The sequence below is a fragment of the Colias philodice genome, chromosome 2 (genome assembly GCF_061535455.1).
Source record: "Colias philodice isolate Cphi_HAF_F1 chromosome 2, ilColPhil1 Martin Lab GWU primary, whole genome shotgun sequence".
Lineage (NCBI taxonomy): Eukaryota > Metazoa > Arthropoda > Insecta > Lepidoptera > Pieridae > Colias > Colias philodice.
This window is the reverse complement of record NC_143087.1, coordinates 1602488-1616131: the sequence shown is the minus strand read 5'-3', so window position 1 is coordinate 1616131 and position 13644 is coordinate 1602488. Positions and strand designations below refer to the sequence as shown.

At 35.8% G+C, this 13644-nt stretch overlaps 1 protein-coding gene across 3 annotated transcripts in view; it reads right to left on the bottom strand.

Annotated features, from left to right (window-relative positions):
- Positions 1 to 100: 100 nt before the first annotated feature.
- Positions 101 to 13644, bottom strand: part of Acsl (Acyl-CoA synthetase long-chain) — a 63527-nt gene continuing 49983 nt past the window's right edge. For all 3 annotated transcript variants that reach the window (XM_089701350.1, XM_089701359.1, XM_089701366.1), the window contains 12 exons: positions 11928 to 12063; positions 11179 to 11394; positions 10476 to 10653; positions 9579 to 9830; positions 9038 to 9256; positions 8420 to 8535; positions 7045 to 7188; positions 6559 to 6737; positions 5847 to 5946; positions 4328 to 4481; positions 3687 to 3962; positions 101 to 2386 (listed from right to left, as the gene is read on the bottom strand). In XM_089701350.1, the coding sequence (XP_089557476.1) occupies positions 2232 to 2386; positions 3687 to 3962; positions 4328 to 4481; positions 5847 to 5946; positions 6559 to 6737; positions 7045 to 7188; positions 8420 to 8535; positions 9038 to 9256; positions 9579 to 9830; positions 10476 to 10653; positions 11179 to 11394; positions 11928 to 12063 (2125 nt within the window). In that variant the 3' untranslated portion in view covers positions 101 to 2231. The remainder of the gene's footprint in view (positions 2387 to 3686; positions 3963 to 4327; positions 4482 to 5846; positions 5947 to 6558; positions 6738 to 7044; positions 7189 to 8419; positions 8536 to 9037; positions 9257 to 9578; positions 9831 to 10475; positions 10654 to 11178; positions 11395 to 11927; positions 12064 to 13644) is intronic.

The following is a 13644-nucleotide window of genomic DNA, read 5'->3' as shown; positions in this document are numbered from 1 at the left end:
AAACTTATTGACGGGGAATCGAACCCAAGATTTTTGTGTTAACACTTATTTTATATTACTGTGGGGAAAATAGTCGAAAGTTGTAAAGAAAACAAAAATATGATTTTATTAACATTATTTATTGAATAAATAATACAAAAAACGTTTTCAGTTGAAACATTAAGGATACCAAACGAAAAAAGAACTGAGCAAGTGACTCCTACTGACATGGATTAACATTCAATTTTACTTGATTCAAAACGATTAACATCAAAAAATATGCCGCTACCTATGACAGTAACATCCACACTTATAAAATAAATACATTGATGGAATTTTATATTCATATACAGCTATATATACTTAAGTTAGCAGACTGCTTTAGCAGTTATATTACAGAACATCGATTATAGAGGGCTTAAAATGCCTGAAAATGCGTAGTACATATTTGAAATGCTTAACGGAATCGGCTTATGTTAACACATTATTGCTTTTGCTCCATTTAAAGCCTACTTAAACGAGTATAGAGTAGCGAGAGATGCACTCGGATTTAATAAATACTAAAAACAATTGAACAAACAACTAAAACTATATGAAAATGTATGATAAATGAATAGTTAAAAAACATCTAGGATCGACTATTACTAAATCCCAGTGCACCATAATATTAAAATTGAGGTTATTAACATGTGCCACCAATATATACACATTTACAATAATTTAAACAAAAACGTCATATCGAAATAAAAATGCGACATCTAAGACCTTTGCGCGCGTATTACAAAATTGCCTGAAGAATCTCACATTCACACGCATAGGCCCGCTACTAGTACATTCGCCTAACACAACTAAAACATTTGGTTACTCGATTATGCTCCAAACGCATAAATAAATAGTGAACTACGGCTGTTACAACAGTGGCATGCTTCCCCGTCCCCCTAAGTACTAAAACGATTACTTATTTTTAAAGTTTTTATTTTATTTGTCCGCGTCGAAACGATTCGACACAACGACCTATAGGATACACTAGGCCAATTTCTAAATCGTCACACGACAGATGCATCTAAACTAAATTATTTATCCAATATGGTTGAGAAAAATATTTGAGTAGTTCGTATATTTTATTTTAACTATTCCGCCGCCATCTTGGATTATCTATCGCATGACATCAAAAACAATTGCACTTCGTTTCTCACTTACTTTTCATATAAACATCAGATCTAAATGTATACTGCTCTATCAAAGAGAAAAGCTACATTACAAAGTACAGCGAGAATTTCGTAACTACAATTTATTATGTAAGTAAATTAAAGTATATACAAGTTGAAAATTTTACACAGACTATATAATAATATGATGAATCTAAAACTATGCATTTACGACGACTGGATAAAAAATGTTATGGACTAAACTATTTTAATAAAATGTAATATTTTGACACATACACACAAAATGTTAAGTGTTTTGTTTGATTATACAAAAGGAAGTTACATCGCCGTATATTACAGGAAAACTTACATTACATGGATAACAACACTAGTCCATAACACTTTGGCATACATAAAATTTAACACCTTAACATAATGTGATGCACGATATACAAATAAAATTTAATCTCAAGCAATATTACATGATATTTATACAACCATTTACAAACGAATTTAAAAGCCGAGAACCTCATAGAGGCAGAGTGTGGACCGACTTCTTAGTGGCTTGTATCATCGAAGTCGATGCTTTTAGCTCCGGTACTTTATTATCACGGTAGTTGTTTTAAATCGTGATATTTTATGCTCGAGGTATGTAGTGTCTATATTATAATATGTAAAAAAAATAATCTGTAAAATATATAATGTTCTAAATAATTTCAAGGTAATCTATTTTGATCTAACTTAATTCAGTCTATAACTAATGTCTTAATGTGCTTTAACAAACTAATTATAAGAGTACAAATGACATTTTACAATTATGTATTAATGTTCTTTAACCGATTCCTGCGCAGTTAAAATTACACATAATTTATATCATCAATAACCAAATGACAACCAAAAGTAACTACAAAAACTGTAACACAATATTTTTATAAAGTACCAATAACATTTAGTCCTATTCTTTTAATTTCTGCGCAGGAATTCCACAACAAAGATGAACAATACATAATTTTTGACACCAAACACAATCACATATAGACACTAACACTACACTTTGACACTTGACACCAAACGAACACTTTAGTACCGAAGCGTGCGATCGTCTCACGACGCATACATTCTCTTGATATCTTCCTTGTATCTCTCTTGGATGTCTTTCCTCTTGATCTTGAAGGCAGCGGTCACAAGGCCCATGTCTGGGGACCAAACTTCTGTGCATAGTTTCACTGCGGCGGGCACTTCAAACTTCTCTAGACCACCTGGAATATTTGTTATTATTAGAGATTTTTTACGACAGTTGGATAATAACAGTATTTATTTATACTTTATTGTACATATATACCAGACAGAGGATAACAAAATAGGTACAATAATTAAAAAAAGAAGAAACAATCACGAAGGCACATATGTACGAAAAGGCGGCCTTATTGCTTTAAAGCAATCTCTTCCAATAGTTAACGATAATAATTAATGGTTTCCATAACACAAGCGAAAGCTTAGTATGGGATCAGATTGTGCCGTGTGTGAAAACTGTCCTGAAATATTTATTTATTTATTAATAAATCAATACCAATATCGATATAACGATAACAGTTTTGTAAAGCGAGTGGCTTTTAATAAATGATTGTAATAATAACAAAAATATATTTGTGCTGCAAATAGATCAATTTGATCACAAAATTAAAATTTTGGGCCAAATTGTATGGCCACTTGGAAATTGGTGGAGGTCTGTTCTTTAAGATATTATGTGCTATTTGTATAATATTTAATACGTAGAAAAAGTATAGATGCAGATCATAGGAACATTATGGAAAGGAGAATGACCACGGGTGGGTTCGGTAAAATTTTAGTTGTGCCACATATTCGTTATATTGTTAATTCCTATTTGTATTTATAATGATCATATGTATCAATATTAAGTCTTAATTAAACCGGATAAATTGAAATAATAGTAAAAGTTTTTCTTTTGAAACATGTATGACTACGTATGGAATCGGTAAAATACTAGTTATGTCACGTGTTCGTGATATTGTTAATTCCTATTTGTATTTATAATGATCATATTTATCACTATTAAGTTGTAATTATACCGAATAAATAGAAATAAAAGTAAAAGTTTTGTTTTGACACATACCTATATCTATCTCTCTTGCAAACGTCATATGTCATAGTTTCTATTTGAAATGTCAAATGAATGTGTTCGACGCATTGTTCGATGTTATTTTGAAATAATGTTTAAATTACGATTTACTTTTCACATTTGTCTTGTAAATTAAAATATTACCTATGTAATAAATGTAAAACTTAACGTTCATCGTTAGTTTAAACTCGATTAAGTAGTTTTTTGAAATGTTGAATAAAACTATTGTTTTATTTTTATTATCGCGAACTGCGGCTTATTTACATAAAAACTTTAATCATATCTAAAAGTACTAACATCAAGCTTTAAATTGAGCTATATTTCATCTTGACACAATAAGTTTGATTGCGATACCAAGTGCCATAGTCACTTGGGCAATCTCCTTTGAAAATTTTAACAAAAAACATGAAAAAACTCACATTTCCTCGCATGATCAGCAAGTTCCTTAACAACCGCTTTTTCCACCTCGCTATTCTGGCAGAGCTGATCAAATTCCATCTCTGGCAGGCCAATTCTGGCCGCTAATTCCGCTAAATGCCTCGGGTTTGGAACCAAAAGGGCCACCGTGTATGTCTTAGAGCTATCCCCGTATACACAAATGTTCTCTACTATGGGGCAAGTCTTGAGTTCCGCTTCAACTTTGCCGAGGGATACATATTCACCGGCTTGTAACTTGACTAGATCCTTCTTGCGGTCTGTAGAGAGGAATATTATTGTTTACATTTATAGGTAAGTAGATATATTTTTTACACCAAAAAAGGTAATATAATAAGGGCCGATTTTTCAATGCTTGGATAAAACTTATTCGTCGAATAATGTATAAAACTACCATTTTATAAAACGTATTCGAATTGCCCGTATTTGACAGTTTACGTGACATTTTAATATTATCGTGACTTTATTAGACGGATAAGTTTTATCCAAGCATTGAAAAATCGGCCCTAAATTAAACAAACAAACAAACAAACAAAAACGCTTAAATTCTTCAAAACCCTTATTTTTTGACCTGACAAATAGCTTCCACAACACCCTTTAATTAAAATTGAACCAATTTCCTTACCGATAATCTTAATACACCCATCGTGATGCAGTTCTGCAATATCGCCAGATCGGAACCATCGCCGACCGCCCACGTCTATGAACTCCTCTCGACTCTTCTCCGGGTTCTTGTAGTAACCTTCCGCTACACTGTCACCGCCTATTACCACCTCGCCCTGGGGAGAAATAATAATAGTTAAAAAAAAACTAAAAAACACGCTTTTTATAGAAAACCGAACTAAAAAATAGAAAATTTTATCAAATTAGTGTATTGTCATCGGTCCTCAATAAATCTACAAAGTTTGAACGAAATCTGGCCGGTTAAAGTGGGTCAAAATCGCGCCCAAAGAAGTCGGTTACAAACAAACATATAGGTGAAGCTAATATAAAGCGTGTAAAAAGACGGGTTGCACTCCGGGAGTGCCGGCAGAAGTGAAAACTTGATTATTAACGTTGAACATATTTGATATTTTGGAATGGTATCCGTCTTACGCTTTTTCGATCAGGTCACGTGTCCTGACGCGAGTTTAAGATTTTATACCCATTACAGAAAAAGTGCTCAACGCCGCTAAAGAAGTTTTCACTTCAAAAATTAATTATAATATAGCGTAAGAATGATTTAAAAGTATTAATTACTAGCGGTCCGCCCCGGCTTCGCCCGTGGTACATATTTCGCAATAAAAGGTAGCCTATGTTCTTTCTGAGGGTCTAAAGATTATCTGTGCCAAATTTCATCAAAATCGGTTCAGTAGTTTATGAGCCTATTCATTACAATCAAACAAACAAAGTTTTCCTCTTTATAATATTAGCACAGTATTACAATATTTCCTACAGTATGGTCACACCCCGGACACTCCATACAAAATTACCGTTTTGACAGTCACACTGTACAGACTGCAAATGTGTGTGTTAACGCTTTATGGTTTGCACATTTGTGACTAGCGTAAAAAAAAATTCGCGTTTTTCTGATGAAATACATCCGTAAACAGCACAATATCTAACCATTTTCTACGAAAAACGATAATCACAAATCCAAAATAATAAAATTACTTTAAGTAATTTTAGCGGGAGGCGGAGAGTGTCCGTTCTGTAACGTTTAGCTACTATTATGTATTCTGTGATATAGCGTAAGAATGATTTAAAAGTATTAATTATGAATTGCAATTAGTGGAAACTTTTGGCGCCATGTTTACTGTTTAGAGGACGCCATATAAAATTGAACAACACGACCGTGACAAACCGACTAAATATAGAATTTCTTTTCACATTTACCTATGTAAGTACACTTAATTCAACAAAATTTTCTGGAATTAAACAAAATTCTTCACTTAATAGAAGCTGACGTTTATTATTGTAATATGTTTAACCCATTATTGAGCCCAATTGACCCAAGCTGCCCGATCGGTCCCAGACACAATACATTTTCTATTGTATCTGTGGTTCCGGGGCCTGAGTTATTAAGATTTTTTTGTACTCTTTATCAGTATTTCTGTATTCCTAAATATAGCTATTTTAAATGTATGTACATATATATTTATTACCTGTGGGTACGGTTTGTTGCCAACGCGATAGTTGCCCTCCTCCCAGTTGACCAGCTTGATGTCTGTGCCCGTCGTGGGAGCGCCCACTCTGCCTGTAGATCTGTTACATAACAATTTATTAATTAATACCTTTTTTATATAACAAGCGGGTGGCCATTACTCCGCGCAGATATTTATTTTAACAGTTAATTTTTGAAGTGAAAACTTCTTTAGCGGCGTTGAGCACTTTTTCTGTAATGGGTATAAAATCTTAAACTCGCGTCAGGTCGCGACACGTGACCTGATCGAAAAACGGATACCATTCCAAAATATCAAACATGCTCAACGTTAATAATCAAGTTTTCACTTCTGCCGGCACTCCCAGAGTTTTTTTAATACTTTTTTTTAATACAACCGGAGACAAAATGAACGAACTAAAATGCATGAACACAAAACATAGTCTAATTTTAGTTATTTTTATAACATGCATAATACAAAGACAGCGCATACAACCGCGTGAATATTTTTACACTACTACAAGCATATGTGCGTGTCAATTACTCCCTTTGTCAGCCGTTACCAGCCAAAACTGGTTTATGATAGCTCGGCCTGCACAACGCGTCTTAGATTTCTCTATGTTCGTTTTCTTTACTCTGTGCTCCCTTCGCCTTGCTTATTGCGCCAATATTACAAGTTTACCCACTGCACAAGCCCCGTGGGTGCCCACACTCACCGGTCGAGCAGGTCCATGATGGTCGCGCAGGAGGTGGTCTCGGTGAGCCCGTAGCCGGCGATGACGTCACAGCACAGGCACAGCCGCACCTGTGTGTGCGTGTCGGGCGCGAGGGGGGCCCCGCCCGCTATCATGAGACGTACTCGACCGCCGAGTAGTGATCGCACTTTCTTGAATACCTGCACAGATAAAAAATGGTTATGGTAACGGGTGATAATAAATAAAAAGAAAATGAATAAAAAGAAAATTGTTGTTTGTAAAGTAGGTTTACGATCGAGATGTTTAAGTGATAACGTCTTATTGGTGGCAGCGCTCGAGATGAGACGGGAGATCGGTCCGTCTCTCTCTCGTTATACCTGCGATCGCGCTCGTGAGGTTTTGGTGTAACACAAGTTTCTGAACATGTCACCCGACTAAAACGATTTTAAAAACGTTATCACGTTAAAAATAAGAAGAAACGAAATGAAAATTAAAAATAATACGTACAACAGCATTAAGTATCGGCGTATCGTATCCCCGCTTCATCCATCCCTGCTTGTACGAGTAGGCCCACTTGAAGAACGCGCCCGCGAACTCGCCGCTGCGAGACACTTTGTCCGTTATGCCCTTGCTGATACGGTCCATTATTAACTGCAGATAAAGGGTACATTAGCTTCCTTCTTAAGCGCGTCACACACGGTGAAGATACTATAGTATTTAATCTTAAGATACTGTAATATTTTATATTACAGTATCTTAAGGTATCCGGTATCAGCGTTCTGACCATCATTTTTCTTTTTGTCATTGCGTACTAAGACCCCTGAAGAACCGCCATCCTGTTACAAATGACCCACAAAATTTCGGGTTCAAAGAAAAATGATGGTTCGTATCGTTAAAACTGCCTAATACACGGTCAGGCAGTTTTTTTTTGGTCCATTTTCGAGTGATTTTGAATCTAGTTATTTATTACTAGAGGTCCACCCCCGCTTCGCCCGTGGTACATATTTCGCAATAAAAGGTAGCCTATGTCCTTTCTCGGGTATCCATAGCAAATTTCATGCAAATTGGTTCAGTAGTTTAGACGTGATTGAAGACAGACAGAGTTACTTTCGCATCACTACATAGTATAAAACAAAGTCGCTTTCCCTGTCCCTATGTCCCTTTGTACGCTTAAATCTTTGAAACTACGCAACGGATTTTGATGCGGTTTTTTTTAATAGATAGAGTGATTCAAGAGGAAGGTTTATATGTATAATAAGATCCATTAAGTAGTGGAGAAGTACTGTTATTTTTGAGGTTTCTAATGTGATGTCGTAAAAAATTACATTTATTCCGCTTACATTGCAAACGCAGGCTGAACCCTACGAGTTTTATCAAATAATGTACTAAGTATTATACACATTGAAAAGGTCTATAGAAAAGTCCGCGATGGTATATGTCTATCTCTTATGGATAACCCACAATAACTTTTTTTTGTCATTTACTTTTTACGACAAATAATGGCTAATTTTCGAAGCGATTTTAACCAATACAGCATTAATCCTTAACCAATTAAATACCATGGATACATTGTTCATTTAATATAGATCTATATGGCCCTTTACACCGTATGATTTAAGTGAATAGTTTCGAAGATATTACAGATTTAAAAATTGCAGGACGTAGCGTTTGCGGCCGCCCTATGTATTTTATACCCGTGCGATGTCGGAGCGGGCCGCTATATTTTTATACCTATACAACGTTCACAATTTTTCTGTAGTGTATTTAGTATCAGCATTGCACCCGTGCGAAGCCGGGGCGGGTCGCTAGTTTATAATATTAAGTATGGATTATTATTATTATATGTTAATGAAAGTATTTGGACAAGTAAATATATACTCACAGGTACAGTGGTGATACATGTTGGTTTCAAGATGGTGGCATCTCCCATTGTTCCTTTCATGATCTTGCTCGATGAGTCCAACATCGTGAGCGGAGTGGAATAACCGATTGGCACACCTAAAAATTAAAATTGAAATATTAATATAAATTTTCGCATATAAATGTAAGAAAAAGATTGGCGTCTCATTCCATAACTCCAAAATTTATGATCTAAAATAAAATTTTGTCCGTTTTTGAGAACCGAAAATTAAAGTTTTCGTTTTGATTTTCATTGTAGATTCATTATTTGTAAACTAGCGGTCCACCCCCGCTTCGCCCGTGGTACATATTTCGCAATAAAAGGTAGCCTATGTCCTTTCTCGGATATCAAAATATCTCCATACCAAATTTCATGCAAATTGGTTCAGTAGTTTAGGCGTGATTGAGTAACAGACAGACAGACAGAGTTACTTTCGCATTTATAATATTAGTATGGATTAACCTGCCCTACTCTGATCCTGTTAATTAAATATTGTTGTTATGTCATCATGCGTTATTCGCATATTTGTACGATATTCATTCTCTGCTTTAAAGATAATATTAAAATACACATTTTTACTAAATATATTCAAGAACCAACCTCCAATAATACACAAGCTTTCCGCTAGCAGTTCAAACACATGGGCCAGTGGTAGGAATCCCATCAGCATATCATCATCATAAATCGGCACTCCGTCCGCGAACGACTTGAGCGTGGCGACCATGTTGCGGTGGGACAACACTACGCCCTTCGGCACGCCGGTCGAACCGGACGTGTACATCACTATCGCTGTATCGGTTGGTAGGGGTGGGAGGGATTCTGGAAAAAATGATTTGTTTTTAAGTGTGACATTTCGATGCTAAGCATTTGTAGTGTAAGTGCAGTGTGTAAGTGTAGCTAGTAAAAATATTAAGCCTTGCAAAAAGTCAATTGGCAATTGCAAAATTTATTTGTTTAATTGAAGTTTGAAACAAATTTATCACTTCCAACTTCCTCTTAATCATACTTATACATAATTATAAGATATCTAAACAATATTAAAATATTTTTTTTTTATGACAGCATCATCAACACGAGTTATATGAGCCAAAAAAGTATTGTTTCGTATAGACTACCACCAGTAGAAAACCATCAAACTCACCAACTTTCGACTGCTTTCCCTTCTCAATTACTTCCTTATACGCGACGATCTTAATACCCTGCTTGAAGCCATCTCTGTCCGTGGTCTTGAGCTGATCTTCCATGAAGATGATAGTTTCCACTTTGGGTGTTTTGGCCAGGATTTTCTTGAACTTTGGCAGGAGATCGTGTGTGGTTATGACCGTGGATACTTCTGTTTCATTTATGCCGTGCGCTATGGCTTCGTCGCCGAGGGTTGCGTAGATTGTGACCACTGGAAATATTATGGATATGGACTTATTAGTATATGGTTTGGTGTGATAAATATTCTTTCAGGACAATAAAAATTCGATATTGAATAGATTAGAGAATAAGAGAATTGATTGCGTTCTACATTATTGTTTAGTTCTTGTCTAGGTAAATTTGTAAAATAGTTTGCTTGCTATTGTGTCTGAATAAAAAAAGGAATCTCAAGTTTGGCACATCGTTGAATGTCTAATAAGTAAACAAAATACTACATTCAAGTTTCAACTGGCGTGTCACCGGTCAGTAAACAATGATTTGCGCCACTCATAACATCTACAAAAATTGAGTGTTGAGAGGGAGTAGGAACTTCGAAGAGCAGCAATTTATTGTACAGTTAGATTGAAACTTAATGGGTGATCAATAGTTAGCTGCGAGAGCACGTGCACACAGGAATAGTTAACTTGTGAAACTGAAATTGTTTTCTGTGCATTGGAACGTACGATGTTCCGGGTCGCTATTCAGTTTGAATCATACTATGCTAAAGTGTAAGTATCAGTTATAAATTATAAGTGTAAATTATATACAGACGTATTTGTGAGTAAAGGTATTTTCTTTCTTTCTATTTGTTATTTTAGAGTGTGGCATTTGTTTTAGACTAATCCAGTCTCCTTACCCGGTATACTCCGCTTGAAGCAGCCGTGCGCGGCGACCATCCACTCGGCGCGCGTCTCGGCGAACATGGCGACGTTGCGGCGCGGCGCACAGCCCAGCTCGTGCAGCCCGCCCGCGAACCAGCCCGCCTCCTGCTCCACGTCGCGGAACGACCGCCACACGTACTCGCCCATTTTGTACTAAGGGGGTTATTAAAATCAAAAACACGTGTGGCACTCGGGGACCGCCGCGGTAAAGCTATTGCATAGCATGCCTTCAAGCCACACCTCCGAGCCCGTCGGGGTGGGGAACGTGAGGTTTTTTCGTTACGGAATTTCTCGATTCGGTCCCCGCGCTCAAGGCCCGCGATAGAAGCTATATGCAATAGCTTAATAAAATACAACAATTTTGATCAAAAGCTGGAAGAAAAGGTATCTATATTCTGATAGAAAATGTTGCTTTTACTAATGTAGATATCGAACACATCATAAAAGAACACAATACTGTTATGTTGTAGCGCCAAATTTTATAGTAAAAGTTACCTGATTATAAACCACTATATCCCACACAAATCTAAAGGTATTTAAAATGCCCCAAGCTAAACGATCGACAAAGTATTTCTATGTTAAGCAGAAATACGTCACCACAATACAAACCTAAAGCACCATACAATTTTAAACCCCGCTTGTGTACGAACGAACTATGATACTTGTTCACTCCATTACCTTTTTGAACACCCGTCCGTTGGCCTGCGGCTCGTCCTCCTCGCTGAGCACGGTCCTCGTGCCGAGGCAGGGCCGCTCCTGCCAGCGCGCCGCGGCCGCGCGCAGCATGGCCTCCATCGTGGTCACGTTGTCGCGCACGAGCCGCTGGTGCAGCGCGCACGGGGTGGACACGGATCGCACTGTGATGCTGTCCGGCGAGGACTCTATTATGCGCGCCTGGAATAAATGTTTTGAAATGTTCACTTTGCTAATTTACAACTTTAAGCGGACGATTGTATTTGCAAATACAAGTTAAGAAAGATAAGAAGCATTTAAAAAGTTAAACATTAGTTAGTTAGGTATATTTAGCTGCGTACAACAGCAATAAAAACATTCATAAAACAAAAAATTAAAAAGTAATTAAAAGAACTCAGCACAAATATCTTGTATTAAAATAACAAAGAAAGTAGTATAGAAAAATAAATTACGCTTTTTTCATAATAAAGTCGATTTGTTATTATATCTTTTTATTCATACTACCTTTAAATAAAGTTAATTTTCCATTATTAATACGAATTCAATAATACTAAATTAATCACTTTTTAAATCATTACATTGTTTATTTCAACATAAATATCACTTTTATTCCAAAACAAAAAAAAATACTATTATTACATCTCATTGCCTCTCATAAGCCTTCATTTACATAAACCTTCCACCCTGTTATCCTGAAGTGAACCTTACGCCTATAGCCATTAATGTCAGTTTACCTTAATTCGTCTGGACATGGAGCGTTTCCTCCACGGCCTCTGCAGGATGAGGTGGACTGGGAACGACAGTATATCGTACACGAGGACCACGGCGCGGATCGTTTGTAGCGCAGCCGACACCCACCATGACTCTGGCCTGTGGACAAGGAAATCAATTTGTTAGAGAAAAAAATGTTTATTTAACACTTGTTTTCAGACGTTATAGTTTGTATATTGATAAAAGGTCAGGCAGACTTAAAAAATAATCTACCGAAGAAAAGACAGAATCGGTACGATATCTTTATTAATTTGGCATGATAATTATTAACAAAGAAGAAAACAAAACAAACCAAAACAACAAAGTACATACAACAAAAGTGCAAAAGTCAAAGTTTAAAACTTTATAAACAAAAAAGTCGCCAGTCAACCAAAACATTCTAGAAGGACCTTGACCGACGATCTTGAGACCAGTCAACTTAGTATTCATGGCCACAAGGAAGACCTCATGTATGCTAAAATTTGGCTTAAGGTTGATGTTCCGACCGTCCCTCCATACATTTTTGATTACCTCTAAACACTTAACACAGACACTATTTCTTTAAAACTAATCATTTTATCACTTCTCTATAATGAAATGTGTGCGCGTTCGACCTTTTTAATCAATAATTTACAATATTTACTTAGAAAAACAACAGTAAAATACCGGAAAAATTTGACACTTCTACAGTAGTGTGCGTGACTTTTGCCAAGCGAAACACGACATAAAGCACGACATCTAGCGCATAGACTATATACTTATTACAGATCTAGCGCGTCAATGTCTAAACGAAAGGCGATGTTTAGACATTGACGCGCTAGATGTCGTGCATTCGCGTTCGTTATCTTATGCATAATGAGCATAATAATTCTAATAAATCAAAGTTCTGTGTAAAAATTGAGTAATTTCATTTCCAATCGTTCAAAGAAAATAACAATAAAATAAAATAAAACTAATGACCTTAGAAACTATGTTTTTTTTTATTTATTACTCATTATTGTTCGTCCGTCGTAGGTCTGTAAACTGTATTGTACACTGAAGGTAAATGGTACTGTAGGTACTTTAGTTCGGCGTCGTCGCTCGTCGGCTTGATATAAAATTACATTCTTGATTTCATTGACACGCGCTATGATTTGCGCGCGGAATTTCTTGTGTTGTGAATTTATTTTTGTATGCTATGCATTTTAATTGATTCAAATTGCAATGTTTCTCTAGTATGCATTTGAGACTATATTGTAAATTGTAATAATTGATCGTGGGTATAGTAATTAATTATTCTAATAACGCAATTAGTAATATATGTATTTTCGGTGGGATTCAAAACAAAAAATTGGCCCGTGATTTTTATGAAATTTCACCACATTGCAAATCACATCAATCATAGTTCATACACATGTATGACGAAAGTGATTAGTATTGTGGCTAACATTGACTCATCAGTTCATCACTGAAACCAGTGATAAATCAGTACCTATATCATATTGTGTTTGAATATTTTTAAACAATGATATAAGTATACAATTATTATAAATCGGTAAACTATCAAAGTAATCACAAACTTGCAAACATTGGTAAAATGTCCAGTAGTTTATGAGCCTATTCATTACAATCAAACAAACAAACAAAGTTTTCCTCTTTATAATATTAGTGTAGACAAACACTATGAATACGATCACGAATGCAAATTCGGGGATTTTCTAA